Source organism: Python bivittatus, unplaced genomic scaffold (genome assembly GCF_059951505.1).
Source record: "Python bivittatus isolate LINGU-HERP-01145 unplaced genomic scaffold, Pbiv_v1 ctg000530_np1212, whole genome shotgun sequence".
Lineage (NCBI taxonomy): Eukaryota > Metazoa > Chordata > Lepidosauria > Squamata > Pythonidae > Python > Python bivittatus.
In genome coordinates this window covers 4276780-4291940 of record NW_028277085.1, presented here as the reverse complement: position 1 = coordinate 4291940, position 15161 = coordinate 4276780, and the positions used below count along the sequence as shown (strand labels likewise).

Below are 15161 nucleotides of genomic sequence, written 5' to 3'. Positions count from 1 at the left end.
GGGAGACTCTCACATAAGTCACATTAAGCACCCAGAGGAAAGTTGAGCATCTGTTATTATTGCTTTGGGTTTTACTTCCAGGAGTTTCTTGAGACGCCCTCACTCTCGTCTTGCAGCATCAGGATGTGATGGACCTGCTTCAAATTCCCCTCCCGGTTTCTAAACTGGGGCTGGGGGCTTCTATCCTTTCTGCTCCAGGTCTCTCCCATGTAGCTACAGCATTCAAACCTGTTGATCATGTTCTGTTTGGCCTTATGTAAATTTGAAAGTACTTTCAGAAGAGCAGCTGAAACTGTCAGCTTGTGTTAATCATCTCTTCCTTCCTTCTGGCAGCAGAGGGTTTACAGCTGCAGGGAATCACCCAAAAGCTTCATCTTTTCCTTGGGCATTGCAAGGTTTGTACTGCCTTAAGGGGGAGCTGATTGGCTGCCTGATTACCTGAGGCAGGTGAGGGAAGGCTGGCCTTCAGGAGTTGGAATAAAAAGGAGCCTAGGCAGCTGTTTGTCTCTTATGGGGGTTCCTTGAACAGACAGGATGGGGCTCTTACAGAATCTGGCCATTGTTTTAGCTTGTTGGGTAATCAGGGATGTGGCTTCCTTGGACCCCTGGAGTTATGTTTGGGGGTCTGCCAGCACTCCTGCTCCTGCAAGGCAGATGTATCTACCTTCTGGGATGGAGACTTACCCTCAAGCTTGGGTAGATGCTTCTCAGCCACGAGCCTTGTCCCTCCTGACACCTGTGGTGGCCCAGTGTGGAGAGGCCCAGGTGGTGGTGAATGTGAAAAGAGACTTATTTGGCACTGGGAGACTCATCGAGGTAGAGGACCTGAGCTTGGGCACAGCTGGCTGCGGACCCACGTCCTTCAGTGTCACCACGGTGATCTTTGATGTTGGCCTTCATGAATGTGGGAGCGTCTTGCAGGTAAGGGTAGAAGGTCCTACAAACCCAATCCTTGTTTCCTTGGGCAGGTCCCTGGATGTAGCCCTGAGAGCCAGTTCCAGGGTAATTAGTGTTTCTTTGTAGGAATTCATTACAGATGTCAAATGTAGAGCTGGATTTGTAGAACATCTTAGATGAAACTAGTAGGATATAGTAGCCCTTATCAATTCTATACTCACCAGATACTGACTGGGAAGAAGAGAGGATGTAGGACAACCCTGGTTATTTCAGCCTGCCCCACTCAGTCCAGCAGAAGGGGCATGTTGCAGACCCCACCGGTCAAGGAATTTTGACTGGTGGGATCTAGGCAGAGGGTCTTTTCTGCTGTGGCCCCCACCCTATGGAACAATTTGCCTCCCGAGGTCTGGTGTGCCCCACTCTCATGGCCTTCAGGAAAGGGGTGAAATCCTGGCTGTGCCAGAAGGCCTGGGGTCCGGATGAGGGCTCGTACCAGTGGAGGTGGCTTATGGGGTGATTGACCTTGCCCCCCATCATCTTGAATGTTTTTAGTATTTATGTAGAGGGTTTGTTGTTTAGGTCTGATTTTTAATGGATTATTTATTTAACTATTTATGGGGGGATTTTTAATTGTTGATGGGATTTCTGATTTTAATTGTGAGCCGCCCAGAGTCACCCGTTGGGGGGAGATGGGCAGCATACAAATTTAATAAATAAAATAAATATGCCTGGGAGATATTGGTTGCCACAAGGTATTGAACTGGTTCCAGACTTCCAGTGTTTTCCTACAGCAATTTAACCCACTCAAATTAAAGACCTTGGGGGCTGTATAGTCATTGGGCAGCATTAACCATGGCTAGCCTTTTTGTGACTTAGTATGTTGTATAGATAGGCCCTGTCTGCTCAGCGAGTTTTTGATGCCAGTTATTGTCTGAGTCCAGAAAATAGATTAACGTGTAGCCATGTTAAATGTCTATAACAGTCATAGTGCCTGAACAGAATAGGGATATAAATTATTTTATTTTTATTGAGAAGCACAGCTTCTTGGGCTAACTTTCAGGATAATACAATGGCTGGCTTTTTCACAAGAACCACTATGTTTCTCTTTCCTATATACTGACTGTTTCTTTTTCCTTTCCATTTTTTTTACTCCCTCAGTCTTAGACTTCAGTCTCCAAGATTTATATCTTCCAGTCCTCCCTTTCCTTATTCCAAAGTGCCTAGTTAACTCTTGGCGGCATTGGTAGAAGAATGCAATTAGTCCAGGAAAATGTAGAAAGGGCTTCCATTACTGTAATGTGCCATCTGGCACCTCCTTTTACATTTCTTCAGCCGCTAACTAACTTGGACATCAAAAGTCAAGCATTAAATAGCTGTGAACAGACTTGGCGTGAGGTTTTCTGCTGTTCCTTTCTGTAGATTTTGAAAAACCCATATTGTTCCCATACCAAGAAACTCCCCTTGCACTGCAAGTACTAAATGCCCTTCTGGTTTATTGCTGAATCTTGTACCTCTGTCTTTCCTTCCTTTCTCTAGATGACTCCAGAGTCTCTAATCTACAGGATCAGCCTTCATTACAAGCCAACCCCTTCCTCCAATGCAGTAATTGTAAGAACCAGTCCAGTTGAAGTCCCCATTGAGTGTCACTATCCAAGGTGAGTTCAGAGGATGAATCTAATGAAATGCAGGGCTGGCTTGACCAGTGTTCCTCAAGCTTGGCAATTTTCAGATGAGTGGACTTCAACTTCCAGAATTCCCCAGTGAGCCATGCTGGCTGGGGAACCATAGGAGTTGAAGTCCACTCATCTGAAAGTTGCCAAGGTTGAGAAACACTAGGCTTGACTGTTAGCGAGAGACAGCCACCTTGGGTGGGAGATGATAAGATGATAAGAGAACTGTGCCATCCCCTCTCTAGCCAGTGGTCCCAGCTAGTGTACCATAACTGGTAGAGGATGCTGACACATGGTTCATGGACTAAATCACAGTGGACAGAGTTGAGACATTAAAGCAAAAACCAACGAGCTTACAGAATGGCCTAGAATGGATTCAGCAGTTGGCAAGGTTGAAGGAAGAGACTCAACTGCTACTCAGTCAGGTTCTTGAGTGTGGAATAGTGCATCAGCTTCTTCACCCAAGGCCACAGAATATCTTGGACTAGCCTTGCTGGGTAAAACAAAACAGGAGTCCTTTGCTCTCTGTGGGGAACCTTACCTGTCTCTATCTTTATTTCCAGGAGAAACAATGTAAGTAGCGATCCAATTAAGCCAACATGGATTCCCTTCACGTCAACGATTTCTGCAGAAGAAAAGCTACGGTTCTCTTTGCGTTTGATGAATGGTACTTCGATCTATGTGGTCACTAGGAGTCAAAAACGATTTGATGGCACATAACTTCTAGAAGCACCCTATTTCTGCAAGAGTTTCATGACCATGAGGGTCAAATGAGATTAAACCCTAATTGTGCACAAATAAGGTCTTCTTAACATTGGCATTAGTGAAGCTGGATTTTCATTTTTCTAAGTGCTGGGTCTCCTTGATTCCACTCTTGCATTGGTTTGTGCATAAGGCCAGATAATTTTTGCCCAAATGTTCATGGATTTGTATACATGCCTCGCAAGTAATGTTTCAATCTTGTGTGCGTGTATTTTCTTAATATACAATTTTGCAGAGGTTCTTCCTTTGAGTATGACTTTTTGTAGGTGTGTCCAGAGTTCCTAAGAGTGCTGCAAAATTCTGAAAACTGCGGATACCAGTGGGTGTTCTGAATTCTGCATATTTCAGAGAAGTGCAGCTGATTCAGGTGGCATACCAAATTAAAAAATAAAATGAATTGGCATGCTTATATAATTTGGATAGGATGCACTTCTCTATGCATATTAGATTGCAGACATGATACATGTAGGCAGAAGGACCATTTGCCCAGGTTGCATTCCTGATCTGAATTGGGCTAAAGTTTGCATTCAAGAAGTTCTTCCATGTTGGGTTTTGTAATTACTTTGGTTTCCAGATGACTGGAGTGCAGAGAGAGCTTCCAGTGGTTATCAACTGGGGGAAGTGATGTACATTCAGGCTGAAGTAAACACAGAAAACCACATGCCTCTCCGACTCTTTGTTGATAGCTGTGTGGCCACGCTGAGCTCAGGGCCAGATTCCACTCCCCGCTATCCCATCATTTCTTACAAGGGGTAAGAGTTCTGACTATATCTTTCCACTCATACTGAACATTTTTATGTAAGCTACCTTATAACTCACAGAAATCCTAAAGTCACCTGTTCTGTAGCAAAATCATGCTACTTACACCATAAGAAGGTCACCATCATGAGGCAGAATGACCATCTGTAGCAACCTTGCTTACATATGAACGTCGCTGAATTTGTATGATGAATCGGGCTTTCTGTGTTATCTTGGACCTCTGGTCATTGCCTGAAATAAAGTCTTGTTCTATGCTTATATCCACAAGCCATCAACTCATCACCATGAGCAGGGTTGGGGTGTTAATCTCCTTCAGGCCTGTTTTCTCCCTGTATTATATAAAAATTATATTTTAATTTTTAGAATGGGTGATGGTGCTGCTTGCTTCTATCTCTGTCCTTGTGTGTCAGTTGTATTTGATTGTAGACCTGCAGGTAGTGTGTTTTTTACTTATCATTTCTGAGCCAATCTGGGAGCTTTGGGGCTGAAGAACAGACTCAAAATTACACTAAAGATAACAGTGTTCAGATAGCAGAACTTACAGACCTATTGTCTGGAGATTATGGGAGGACATTAAAATGAAGTCTGCATTAATGTAACTAAGTGTGTCAAAAGGAGGAATCATTATTGACAGATCTCATGTCTTCTAGCTGCCTGGTTGATGGGAGATTGGATTCCAACTCAGCCTTCTTATCACCAAGGCTCAGGGATGATTTACTCCAATTCACAGTAGATGTCTTCCGTTTTATTGAAGATCCACGAGATCTGGTAAGAGGGTTTCCTCTGCAGCCCAGCTCCTAACAGCAATATTTTTGAACTTTCCCTCTTCTTCAGACTGCAGCCTAGCTGAACCACCTTTTATTTTGTTCCTAGATCTACATCACTTGCCATTTGAAAGTAGCTGCAGCTACCCAAGCCCCTGATCCAGAGAACAAAGCTTGCTCCTTCCATCAGGCTAGTAATGGGTAAGCAACCTGATGTTCCTACTGGGTCAAGCCATGATGCTAAGCCATGTGTCATTGTAGGAGGAAATTAGTAGGCTTCGTCAACCGAAATGTGAACATGCAACTAGTTCCTTTGAGGTGGTTATGTGTTTCTTTGGACAAAAAATGTTTTAGATCCATTTTATTCTGGAAGACTTAGTGACTTTTGTAGTTGATTGTTTTGAGCTACATACCAATAGTTTGAAAATCAGTACCCAACTGGCTATTGCATATTTCTCTGATTACAAAACAGACTGATACTATAAGCAGTAAGCACCTTCTCAGCCCCATACAGTGGTTTGAAGAACGCTCTTCTCTATATGTGAACAAGTATTCCATGATCGGGTGACCTGATAGAGGAACTTGTTAGAAATCTAGACTTCATATACTAGTTCACATGCTTAATTTTCCTCTTAACCCTTACCCTATTAAATAAAATGACTTATTCAGAATATAAACTTAAAATTTGTTATATGAAATCAGTGGTGCTTAGTACAAATAGTGTGGGGGTATTTTGCATATGGTAAACTTAAAAGAAATTTGAATAAACCACAATTGGCTGAGTACACTCAGTACCTTAAGCAGAAACCAACCTGCGTTACAACTTAAGAAACCCATAAGCCCAAGTAGATCAATAGCTGAACCTAAGAAGTCAAATGTCAGTAATTTAGGATATAGCCAGTTTTTCTATTAAGAGGAAAAACTATTTGATGAAATCTCATTACATAGGTAAAACCTTACAGGAAATGTTTCCCTCTGGCTTTCCTTACCACAGCTGGATTCCAGTTGAAGGTACCACAGACATCTGCTCCTGCTGTGAAACTCAAAATTGTGTTCAAAGTACAGGCCAAACAGGTGGCCTGTGGGACAGATGGGGAAGGAGATTGGGCAGAGATGTGGCTGCTAAATCCGGTATGTGGTCACAAGGTTTGGGAGAGGAAGGGAGCTATTCTCTTAAAAGATATCCAGAAGTAGCTGTTCTGCTTCTGGAAATATTAGATGAGGGTCACATTAACATTAATGTCTGGTTAATCTTGTTTTTGAGCAGATAAATCAAAGGAGGCTGATGTGATACTTGGTCCCATCCTCATTCTTGACTCATACATGACCTCCAGGAGTCTTCCTGACCATCAGAATAAGAAGGTGGACTCATCACCAGAATATGGTACTGTAGCATGTTCATTATGGTGTTCAAACATTGTGCTGATCCATGGTTTGTTGACTAACCATAACTGGATATATTCACACCATTTGCTAAATCAGAGGTGCACAATTTTTGTAATCTCAGGGCCACAACAGCCCTCAGACCTTTTCCATGTAATTACAATTCTTTGATCTGACAACCATTACTCCCACTAGATTTAGTATTAACTGTGTGAAATTCAATTAAATTCAGTATAATTTTTTACTTAGAGCCAGAAGCACAGAATCAGTTGAAATTACCCTTATCCTTTCAACAGACTGTGCAGTGATCTCACCCAGTTGCAAATTCACAGGCAACGTGTTAAGACCCTTGACAGTGGCAGGAGATTCTCAGAGCAAAAGTTTGAGATAAGAGTAACCTTAATTGCACTTGTTTGTCATGAAGCTCCACTCTTCACACAAGTCTGAAGGGAAGGGAAGCAAGAATGTTTAGCTTTTTCTGTTCTGCTGTGGTATAATACTTACTTTTAATTTTCACTGCAAAAATAGGCCATTTAAGATACTCCAGTACTGCAGTTTTCTGGTAGCTCCAACATAGTAGGATGATGTTAAAGTTCTACTTTTCTTCTTTACAGGCTTCTTCCAAACTCCTTGGATGCTGGTGGCAATCATCCTGATAGCCCTTTCTACAAGCTTGGCATTGACCACTCTAGGAATCCTTTGTACTAAGAAAAGACGTTCTAATTCTCCTTAAGGTGTTGTGTAATGTGGAAGGATGTTAAAATAAACAAATCAAAGAGTTAAAATGACTAGTTAATTGAACAAGGTGGAGGGAAGAAAACAAATATAATGGTGCCTGCACAGAAAACAGAAGCATCAAAGGTGATTTTCAGGCTAGGTGATTTTCAGGCTAGGTGATTTTCAGGCTAGGTGATTTGTGTCCTGCTAGGACTGTGCTCATTTCACAAATGATTCAGAAGTCCTTTGGACCTCACACAACCACCACATCTCCCCGCTGTTAATTAAAGCAGTGCCTTTTTTTTCCAAGGCTTCAACTGAGCCTGAAGGCCAAGGAATGACTGCTTTAAGAGTTGCATTCACATCTCAAAGATAACTTTCTTATAACTCCCATTCAATCCCATATCTAACCCTGTGCTCTTAAAGGTTGTGGTCAAATGTCATGTTAAGACATGGTTTGCATCAACATCGTTTGATAAATAAGGCCTTGTGTGAACTCAGTTGATTGTGGCTTAAGTTGAAATCAAACCTCATTAGGGTTTCACATGCTAGGTGTATCCAGCTTAAATCTGTCATATCAGTTTGTAGACTTGCCTGTAAATAAAACACTAACAAAGTAGCTGAAGGGCGGCACAAGTTTTCTTGATAATAAACTAATTCCTTGCCATTGGCTCTGGAACTCCTATTTTAAAGTTGATCCCTCAGAATATCAATTCCTTTTATCATTCCTCAATTTTATTAAAATTTATTGGCCACCCAACTCCAGTGGACTCTGGGCAGCATACAAAACTTAAAAAAAAAAAAATACAAAAACAGCTAACATTAAATCAGATGTTTTGCAGATTGGGGGGAGGGGAGTAGGGTGAATAGCAGAATAGGACTGAGTTGAATTTCCATAACATTTCAGAAATGAGGCAGGACTGTGGCATTATAAAAAGGCTGCAGGGAAACCCCTTATTTCAGATAAAAATCCAATGTAAAAAGGACAAATAACTCTGTTTTGCATTTTATGTGTGTATTTGGTTTTATTGTATTTTTATACTATTTTTATTCTATTTTAACTAATATTTCTTGTTTTTATTGTAAACCGCCCAGAGTCACTTCCTCGAGAGATGGGCGGTGTCTAAATTTTGAAACATAAATAAAAAATTCTCATCGGCTGCCAGGAAAGCCTTCCCAAAGTTCCTTTCGTATATTGAATTAGTAACAGATGTGGAAAGGCGAGATCTGGAAGTGAGCTGGACTGCCAAAGGGCGAAGACACGCGTCAGCTCTTAACGGTCCGCACGACCGACAGGAGAACCCGTGTGGCGAGAGCAAGAAGCAAGAACCACTACCAGTCAGCTGACTTGTTCTTCCGAGTCAGCTGATATAGGGCAGCTCTTCAGGGATTGGATAGAATGGATAAGTCAGCTGACGAGAACGCTCCTCAAGGATTGGATAGAACAAAGTCAGCTGATACAAGGAGGCTCTTCGGGGATTGGGTAGAAAGGAGAAGTCAGGTGACTTCCTTTGCATAGGGAGGAGCGCCTCGCTCAGATCAGGGGAAGATGGTGAGTGCGAGGGAGGTATCGCGAGCGGTGGAAGGCGTGGGGTCGGTGGCTGTACTGCTAGCAGGGAAAAGGGGCTTTTTCTAAAGGATCCGAGGTGAAAGCCAAGAACTTGAAAAGAAAAATTGGTGCAGTGCAGAAGTGTCAGAGGAGTACATCTGTCAGTGTTTCTCAATCTCAGCGATTTTAAGATGGGTGGACTTCAACTTCCAGAATTCTCCCAGCCAGCTTGCTGGCTGGGGGAATTCTGGGAGTTGAAGTCCATCCATCTTAAAGTCGCTGAGATTGAGAAACTGACATATAGGGACTGTTGCCTTCAGCTGTATTGGGAAACATACGGATTTATAGCCAGAGGAAGACTACTTCAGCAAACGTACAGAAGGCTTTCATGCTTTCAGTTGCTTTGGGTTGTGGAAATCCCAGGGACCCTTCAAAATTCAGAAAAACCTCTCCACTCTTTCCCTTTTTGCAGTCCAAATTTGATATCCCTATTTTCACTCATTTTAAGATGAGTTTGCATTAAAGAGTTTGCAGTGAACGTGAGCTTTGCTGAGGACTAGAATGTTGATAATATGCATCCCCCCTGCTTTTTTTTTTCCATTTTGAAATCAGCTTCATACAGATGTCAGTAGAGCATAGCAAGTGGTGGTGTTGTAACGTGCCCAAAATTTTTACGAAATTGTTGAATTCATCCATTTTCTGGATTCGCATAAAACACTGAACCATAAACTAACCAACTCGGTTAGATTCATATAACACACTAAACCACATAAAAAAACCCCAAAGTTAAAAGGAAGCAGTCTTATTTATTTTTCACATTTATATAGCCACCCATTTCACATACATGACTCAGGGTGGTGCAAACAATTAAGATAACAAAAATCAAACAATCGAAACAGTTAAAAAAAACAGAACTCTTAAAATATGATTAAAACAGTTAAAAACAATAAATTTAAAAAGTATGGGAGAGTGCATTCCAAACCTTATAAACATTATAACAATTTTGTGGGCTCCATATTTGGATAATTAATAAATAATAATTCGGCTCCATAGGATCAGTCTTAGCTGGTTAGGTGTGTAGTGTGAATACAGCATGAAATTGCTAATTTTGAACCACTTCCTCTGAAGGCTGCACACTTCAAAAAGTCAATTATCAACACCTTCCAAAAGTTTATATATAGGTCTCAAGTTTGAACTTGACTCCTGAGATGTTTGCCTTACTTTCTGAGTTTCTCCAAACCAAGTAGAGGGGATATTGAACTAATTTATCCCAAGATTTACACATTTGCTTCCCAAATTCTTCAGAGAGGGGGAAATTTGGATTATATTGTTCAAAATCACACACTAGCAAAATAATCTGGAGTTTGGGTTGCTAAAGCCATTTCCTCACCAATAATCCTTTTGTTTCTTCCTACCAGAGGTTTCGATTCTGTGGGGATTTGGACTGTCCTGACTGGGTCTTGGCAGAAATAAGCACTTTGGCTAAAATAGTAAGTGATTTTGTTTCTTGAGTTCCGTGAAAATTTTAATTATTTTAAGGTATAGTGGTGCTAGCATTTTACTATCTACTTGTAGCCAGATTTGTCTCAATTGTTATAAGATTTTGCCTGGCCAGCTACCATGTCATGCAGGCCGTGGGTGTCTGCAAGGGAGGGTCAAAAAACTCAAGTTGATGTTATGACCATGTGACTGAAGCCCTTCCCCTTAACCTGTATATAAACTATTTCTGGAACATTTTTCTGCAGCGCTTCTCTGTTCTCCTCCAAGTGTAAAGAGGTGTAATGCTTTTGGGGAAATATTCTGTTCTTTTCAGCAGGATCAATTGTAGACAGTATGCTTGTCCAAGGCAATATGATTTTAAGCTTTAATTAATCAATTTAATGTAGCGGTCCTATAGCATACAACTTAAGGTGGCATATATCATCCATAAACAGTCATAAGTCAATCAAAGCCACATCATAAAACAAAACACAAAAAATTAATCCAAAACAGCAACATAGAAATGTGTAAGTGCTAGGGAAAAAAATCTTTTATAACAGTCAGGTTGGCTCAGCAGTGACAACTTCTCAAGGATACTTCTGTGAAGTTCCTGGAAAAATAGTGTTAATTGGGTGCATTTTCTTATTTTGTCATTTTTCTAGTCTTCGGTGAAACTTAAGCTGATCTGTGTCCAGGTTCTGAAGGACGTGCTTGGAGATGGCATTGATGTGAGTTTATTCTCAATCTCTTTTGTGGGTACCTTTCAAACTCGGTTTGCATAAGTCCAGGTTCAGTAAGAGAGAAACACTTTCGCATAAAACATGTGAGATGTTATTTTCTAAATAATAGATTCCTAAATCAGCTACTCCATTCGTATTTGTGTTTCTATGGCAATTGAGTAGTGTTTAAATTGGAGGCTCTGGAAAGGTTCTGTAAATTGAAAATTCTGTGATGGATAAAAAGTCTTAGAGTTGTTGGGGCTTCCTGATGTTAAGTTTAAGCTGAGCTAAACTAGAGCTTGTTTTCTTTTCTCTTGCAGTACGACAGAATTCTAAAGTTAACATCAGATGCCAAGTTTGGTGAGTATCCTTCCCTTCTGTGTTCAAGGGCTGGGCCAGGATACAACTAAGCCTTTGCCTTCCACACCAACTTTTCTCATCTGAAAATTACCCAATTGGAATCAGGGGTGCATTTATTTCTTGAGTTTAATGCTGGTGTTGAAAGCAAATTTGTGCATTGGGCACACAGTGGGGCATTCTGGATCCTTACTTGAACTGGTATCTTTTTGCAAGAGACTTGCGAAATCTGATGTCTCCAAACATCCAGCAAATATGGCAGATCCTATAAAGCTGCCCCTGTCTTAGACCTTCACCTTGGAATTTCAAATTACATAGACAGTGGTTAAGTTCTTTTCCAAAACGTTGACCTTAAATAGGTAAATGTTGAGCAAAAGGAGGGCTGTTTCAGGAGACCTACAGAGTTCTGGAGCAATTAATGGCCCTGGGGATCCAGAATGGCTGGAACGCATAAGACAGTGTTTCTCAACCTCAGCCACTTTAAGCTGTGTGGACTTCAGTTCCCAGAATTCCCCAGCCAGCCATGCTGGCTGGGGAATTCTGGGAGGTGAAGTCCACACAGCTTAAAGCGGCTGAGGTTGAGAAACACTGGCATAAGGAGTTGTATACATCCCTTTCAATGAAATGTGTTAGTCTGCAGACCTGCTACAGACAATCCTATTTCCTTTCTTTTCCGCTCTGCAGAATCAGGAGACGTGAAAGCGACTGTCGCTGTTCTGACCTTCATTCTCTCCAGTGCTGCCAAATACAACGTGGACTCTGAATCTCTCTCCAGTGAACTTCAACAGCTGGGGCTGCCCAAAGGTGAGCAGAGGGCAAGTGGAAACAGGCTAGGCTTTGGGATGGGTGGCTACGGGGGAAGAGAAGCCGAGGAATAGCAGCTGCGGAGTGCTCTTTGCTAAGCCCTTAATACAGCATTTCCTAACTGTGGGAATTTCCCAGAGTCTGGACTTCAACTCCCAGAATTCCCCAGCCAGCATGCTGGCTGGGGAATTCTGGGAGTTGAAGTCCACACATCTTAAAGTCGCCAAGTTTGAAAAACAAGTTTGAAAAACAGATTCTCATTGATGAGAATTCTGGGAGTTGAAGTCCACATTCCTGGAAATTCCCAAGGTTGGGAAACGCTGCCTTAATATGAATTTCTAATTCGGAATTAGGGCAAGGCCTTTATTTGAAGCGACTCAGTGGGTTGCAAAATCTTTGGGCTGGCTTTCCAGTTCTCAGGGAAAACAGTCAATAAAACAAAATGCATGGGAAGCATTGACATCACAGGTAGCTGGGGCTAAAGATGCTCAGCCGGTGATAAATCTTCAGATGGTCTTAAAACAGTGTGGGGAAAGAGACAGCATCTATTAACATCCAAGCTTTCTCCAGTGCTGGAAAAGTTTCAGCTTTCACCCAGACGTGGTTTTTGAGTTGTTGCTTTTAAAAACATAAACGTTAATGGTTCCTCAGAACTACCTCTATGTGTAAATGAAAGTTATCGGTTAACAGAGTAGAAAACAGAGGGAGAATGAAACTCAGTGCTTTCTGTACTAATGAAGCCGGAGGTAGAGGTAGCATTCTGAATCACACAAAAACTTGCATTCGGGGTTTTTCATTTCTGACTGGCTTAACTTTTAGAGGATGACAGGATTAAATTGGGTCAAACGGCAAGAGGATTTGGACAGGTGGCTTAACTCAGCCTATATCTTGGTTGCAGAGCATGCCACGGGATTGTGCCGGTCCTATGAGGAGAAACAAGGTCTTCTCCAGGAAAGCCTCAGGAAATGCAGCCTGAGATGTAAGTCAATCTTCCTTGCCTGTTGCAAAATGAAAGGTCGCTCGGGGGAAACTGCCTTCTGTGGCTATCTTCCCAGGGTGAGATGCTCTTCCTTTCTTATGGGGAGATTTCTCAGCAACCCAAAGTGCTTGTCGATCATTTGAGGAGCAGTCTGTAAAACATCATCAAGGATGCACTGTCAAGGAATGCACAAAGGTGGGAATTCTTAGATGGGAATTTTCAGAGCACTTAGGAATGTGCTGTTCCTTTTTGGGACCGTGTCAATACTGCCCTTCGCAATAGGGGTTCGCTTCCTAGAACGGTAAGTATTACAGATACCTACTGCCTTCTGTTGGACAAAATGGTAGCGGAATGATCCAAAAGGCTCTTTGAGTTATGGCTGCATTCCTCTACGTCAGTGTTTCTCAACCTTGATGACTTTAAGATGTGTGGACTTCAACTCCCAGAATTCTCCAGCCAGCATAGCTGGCTAGGGAATTCTGGGAGTTGAAGTCCACACATCTTAAAGTCATCAAGGTTGAGAAACACTGCTCTACCTCAACATGTTTTAATTCATCATTGGAAAGGCACATGGTATTCGGTTTCTGGTGCAACTATTTAATTTTTTTTTTTTTTAACATGTTCATTTGCCATCTGCATTTCTTCTCTCTTCTTTCGGAGTTGTAAGTAGCAGACCAAAAACATGCGTAAAAAATTAAAAACCATCGTAGATTTTGCAAGTTGCATCCAAGCTGTGGTTGGAGGAATTCCTTGGCCATGCCCCTGATATGGTCAAGAGGACCAGGGTCTTGTGCCTAACCTTTGGGCTCCCTCTGCCTGCAGTGAATTGTCTGGATTCTGTGTCATGGAGAGTGGATTACACCCTGAGTTCCAGCGAGCTCCGGCAGGTCCACGAGCCTGTCGTTCACCTCAAGCTGAACGTGAGAGATGTCGACCGAAAGCTAACGGAGCCCGTTGCAATGACGCTGTCGACGGAAAAGTTCCGTGTCTTACTTGCTGGTAAGGAGCGAGACATTTCTACGGCTTGGAGGTTCTGGGGTTGTTTGTATCTGCCGGAGCGTGGTGGGCACGGGGCAACCGCTCAGCTCTGATGAAAGAGACAGAATGTTCAGATTTCTTTTTTAAAATCTCCCAAGGCAGTAGAGAGAGCAAGAGGCCTGAACCCCTCACCCTTCCCTCTGCCTCTTTCCTACGTGCCACTTTGCAGAGGGAAAAGGAAGCCAGGAGTCAAGGCTGCCTTATCAGATAGCAAGGAAAAATATGTTTTTAAAAAAGGAACAAATGTTAGGGTTTGTTCTTTAATCGTCTAAACAGGGATGCAGCAGAATTCTGGTGAATTTGGACTTTCCACTGTTTTGGTGGCATCATGGAGAAACCCCGTCCCTTGTCTCTGTCTGCTTAATCCAGTGTTTGCTGTTAATCCTTGCTGGCTGGGGAATTCTGGGAGTTGAAGTCCACCCATCTTCAAGCTGCCAAGGCTGAGAAACACTGGATTAATCTCATTCATGACAGGCCAGAGAGCAGACCCTTTGAAATTAGGAATTTCACGGCAGCAAAGGCAGTTCCTGAGGGTCATGCGGTCTTAAGCCCCTTGAATGTAGTTACGTTCCTTTATTCTATTTTAATCTCCTACTTTCCCTCCTCAGAACTAAAACAGGCTCAAGCCATCATGAAAACGCTCGAATGAGGACGCAGCGGATACTACCAAGACTGGAAGAAACTTCATTTTGTCCCCCGGCCAAAATGTCTCCACTGGAGCGTTATCTCACAGCCTGTGAGATAGAAGCAAAGTGGCCAGATGTTGTTAAAGTACATTTCCCAGTAGCCCAGGCCAGCAAAGCCACTGGGGAGATTCTGGGAATGGTAGTACAGAGACCTCTGGGTCACAGGCTTCCAACCCTCTGCCTTAGGAGAAGTCTATCTGTTCTTTTCATTTGCGCATGAGTTGTCAAGGGGAATGTAGCACAGATTTGAAATATGAAAATGCTCCCTAGTGTTTTTTCTGTACTTTGTCGAACGACAGATAATTAAATCACACAAATGTGGGGAAACCTGCCTTTGTCAAGTCTGCGTATTGAGTAGAGCTACAGCTTACTGTTTTTGGTTAGAAATGAAATAAAAAACAGCCTAATCTTTGTTTGTTTTTAAGGTTTGAGTCCCAAGCTAGGTATGTAAGCAAATTTGTTTAAATCGGTGTTTCTGAACCTCGACCGCTTTAAGACGGGTGGACTTCAACTCCCAGAATTCCTCAGCCAGCATGGCTGGCTGAGGAATTCTGGGAGTTGAAGTCCACCCGTCTTAAAGCGGCCGAGGTTCAGAAAC

The 15161-nt window shown here is 42.4% G+C and overlaps 2 protein-coding genes across 2 annotated transcripts; both read left to right on the top strand.

Moving 5' to 3' along the window:
- Nucleotides 1-332: 332 nt before the first annotated feature.
- LOC103056580 (zona pellucida sperm-binding protein 3-like) lies at nucleotides 333-7009 on the top strand. The gene is made up of 9 exons (XM_015890626.2): nucleotides 333-921; nucleotides 2434-2552; nucleotides 3131-3234; nucleotides 3904-4081; nucleotides 4739-4856; nucleotides 4962-5053; nucleotides 5847-5983; nucleotides 6120-6236; nucleotides 6850-7009. The coding sequence occupies exons 1-9, from the start codon at nucleotides 535-537 to the stop codon at nucleotides 6966-6968; spliced, it is 1371 nt and encodes a 456-aa protein (XP_015746112.2). The 5' UTR covers nucleotides 333-534; the 3' UTR covers nucleotides 6969-7009.
- A 1441-nt stretch (nucleotides 7010-8450) lies between these two features.
- COMMD4 (COMM domain containing 4) lies at nucleotides 8451-14984 on the top strand. Its single transcript, XM_007442069.3, has 8 exons — nucleotides 8451-8504; nucleotides 9920-9991; nucleotides 10643-10708; nucleotides 11020-11059; nucleotides 11741-11860; nucleotides 12759-12839; nucleotides 13662-13838; nucleotides 14486-14984. The coding sequence occupies exons 1-8, from the start codon at nucleotides 8502-8504 to the stop codon at nucleotides 14524-14526; spliced, it is 600 nt and encodes a 199-aa protein (XP_007442131.1). The 5' UTR covers nucleotides 8451-8501; the 3' UTR covers nucleotides 14527-14984.
- Nucleotides 14985-15161: the final 177 nt, after the last annotated feature.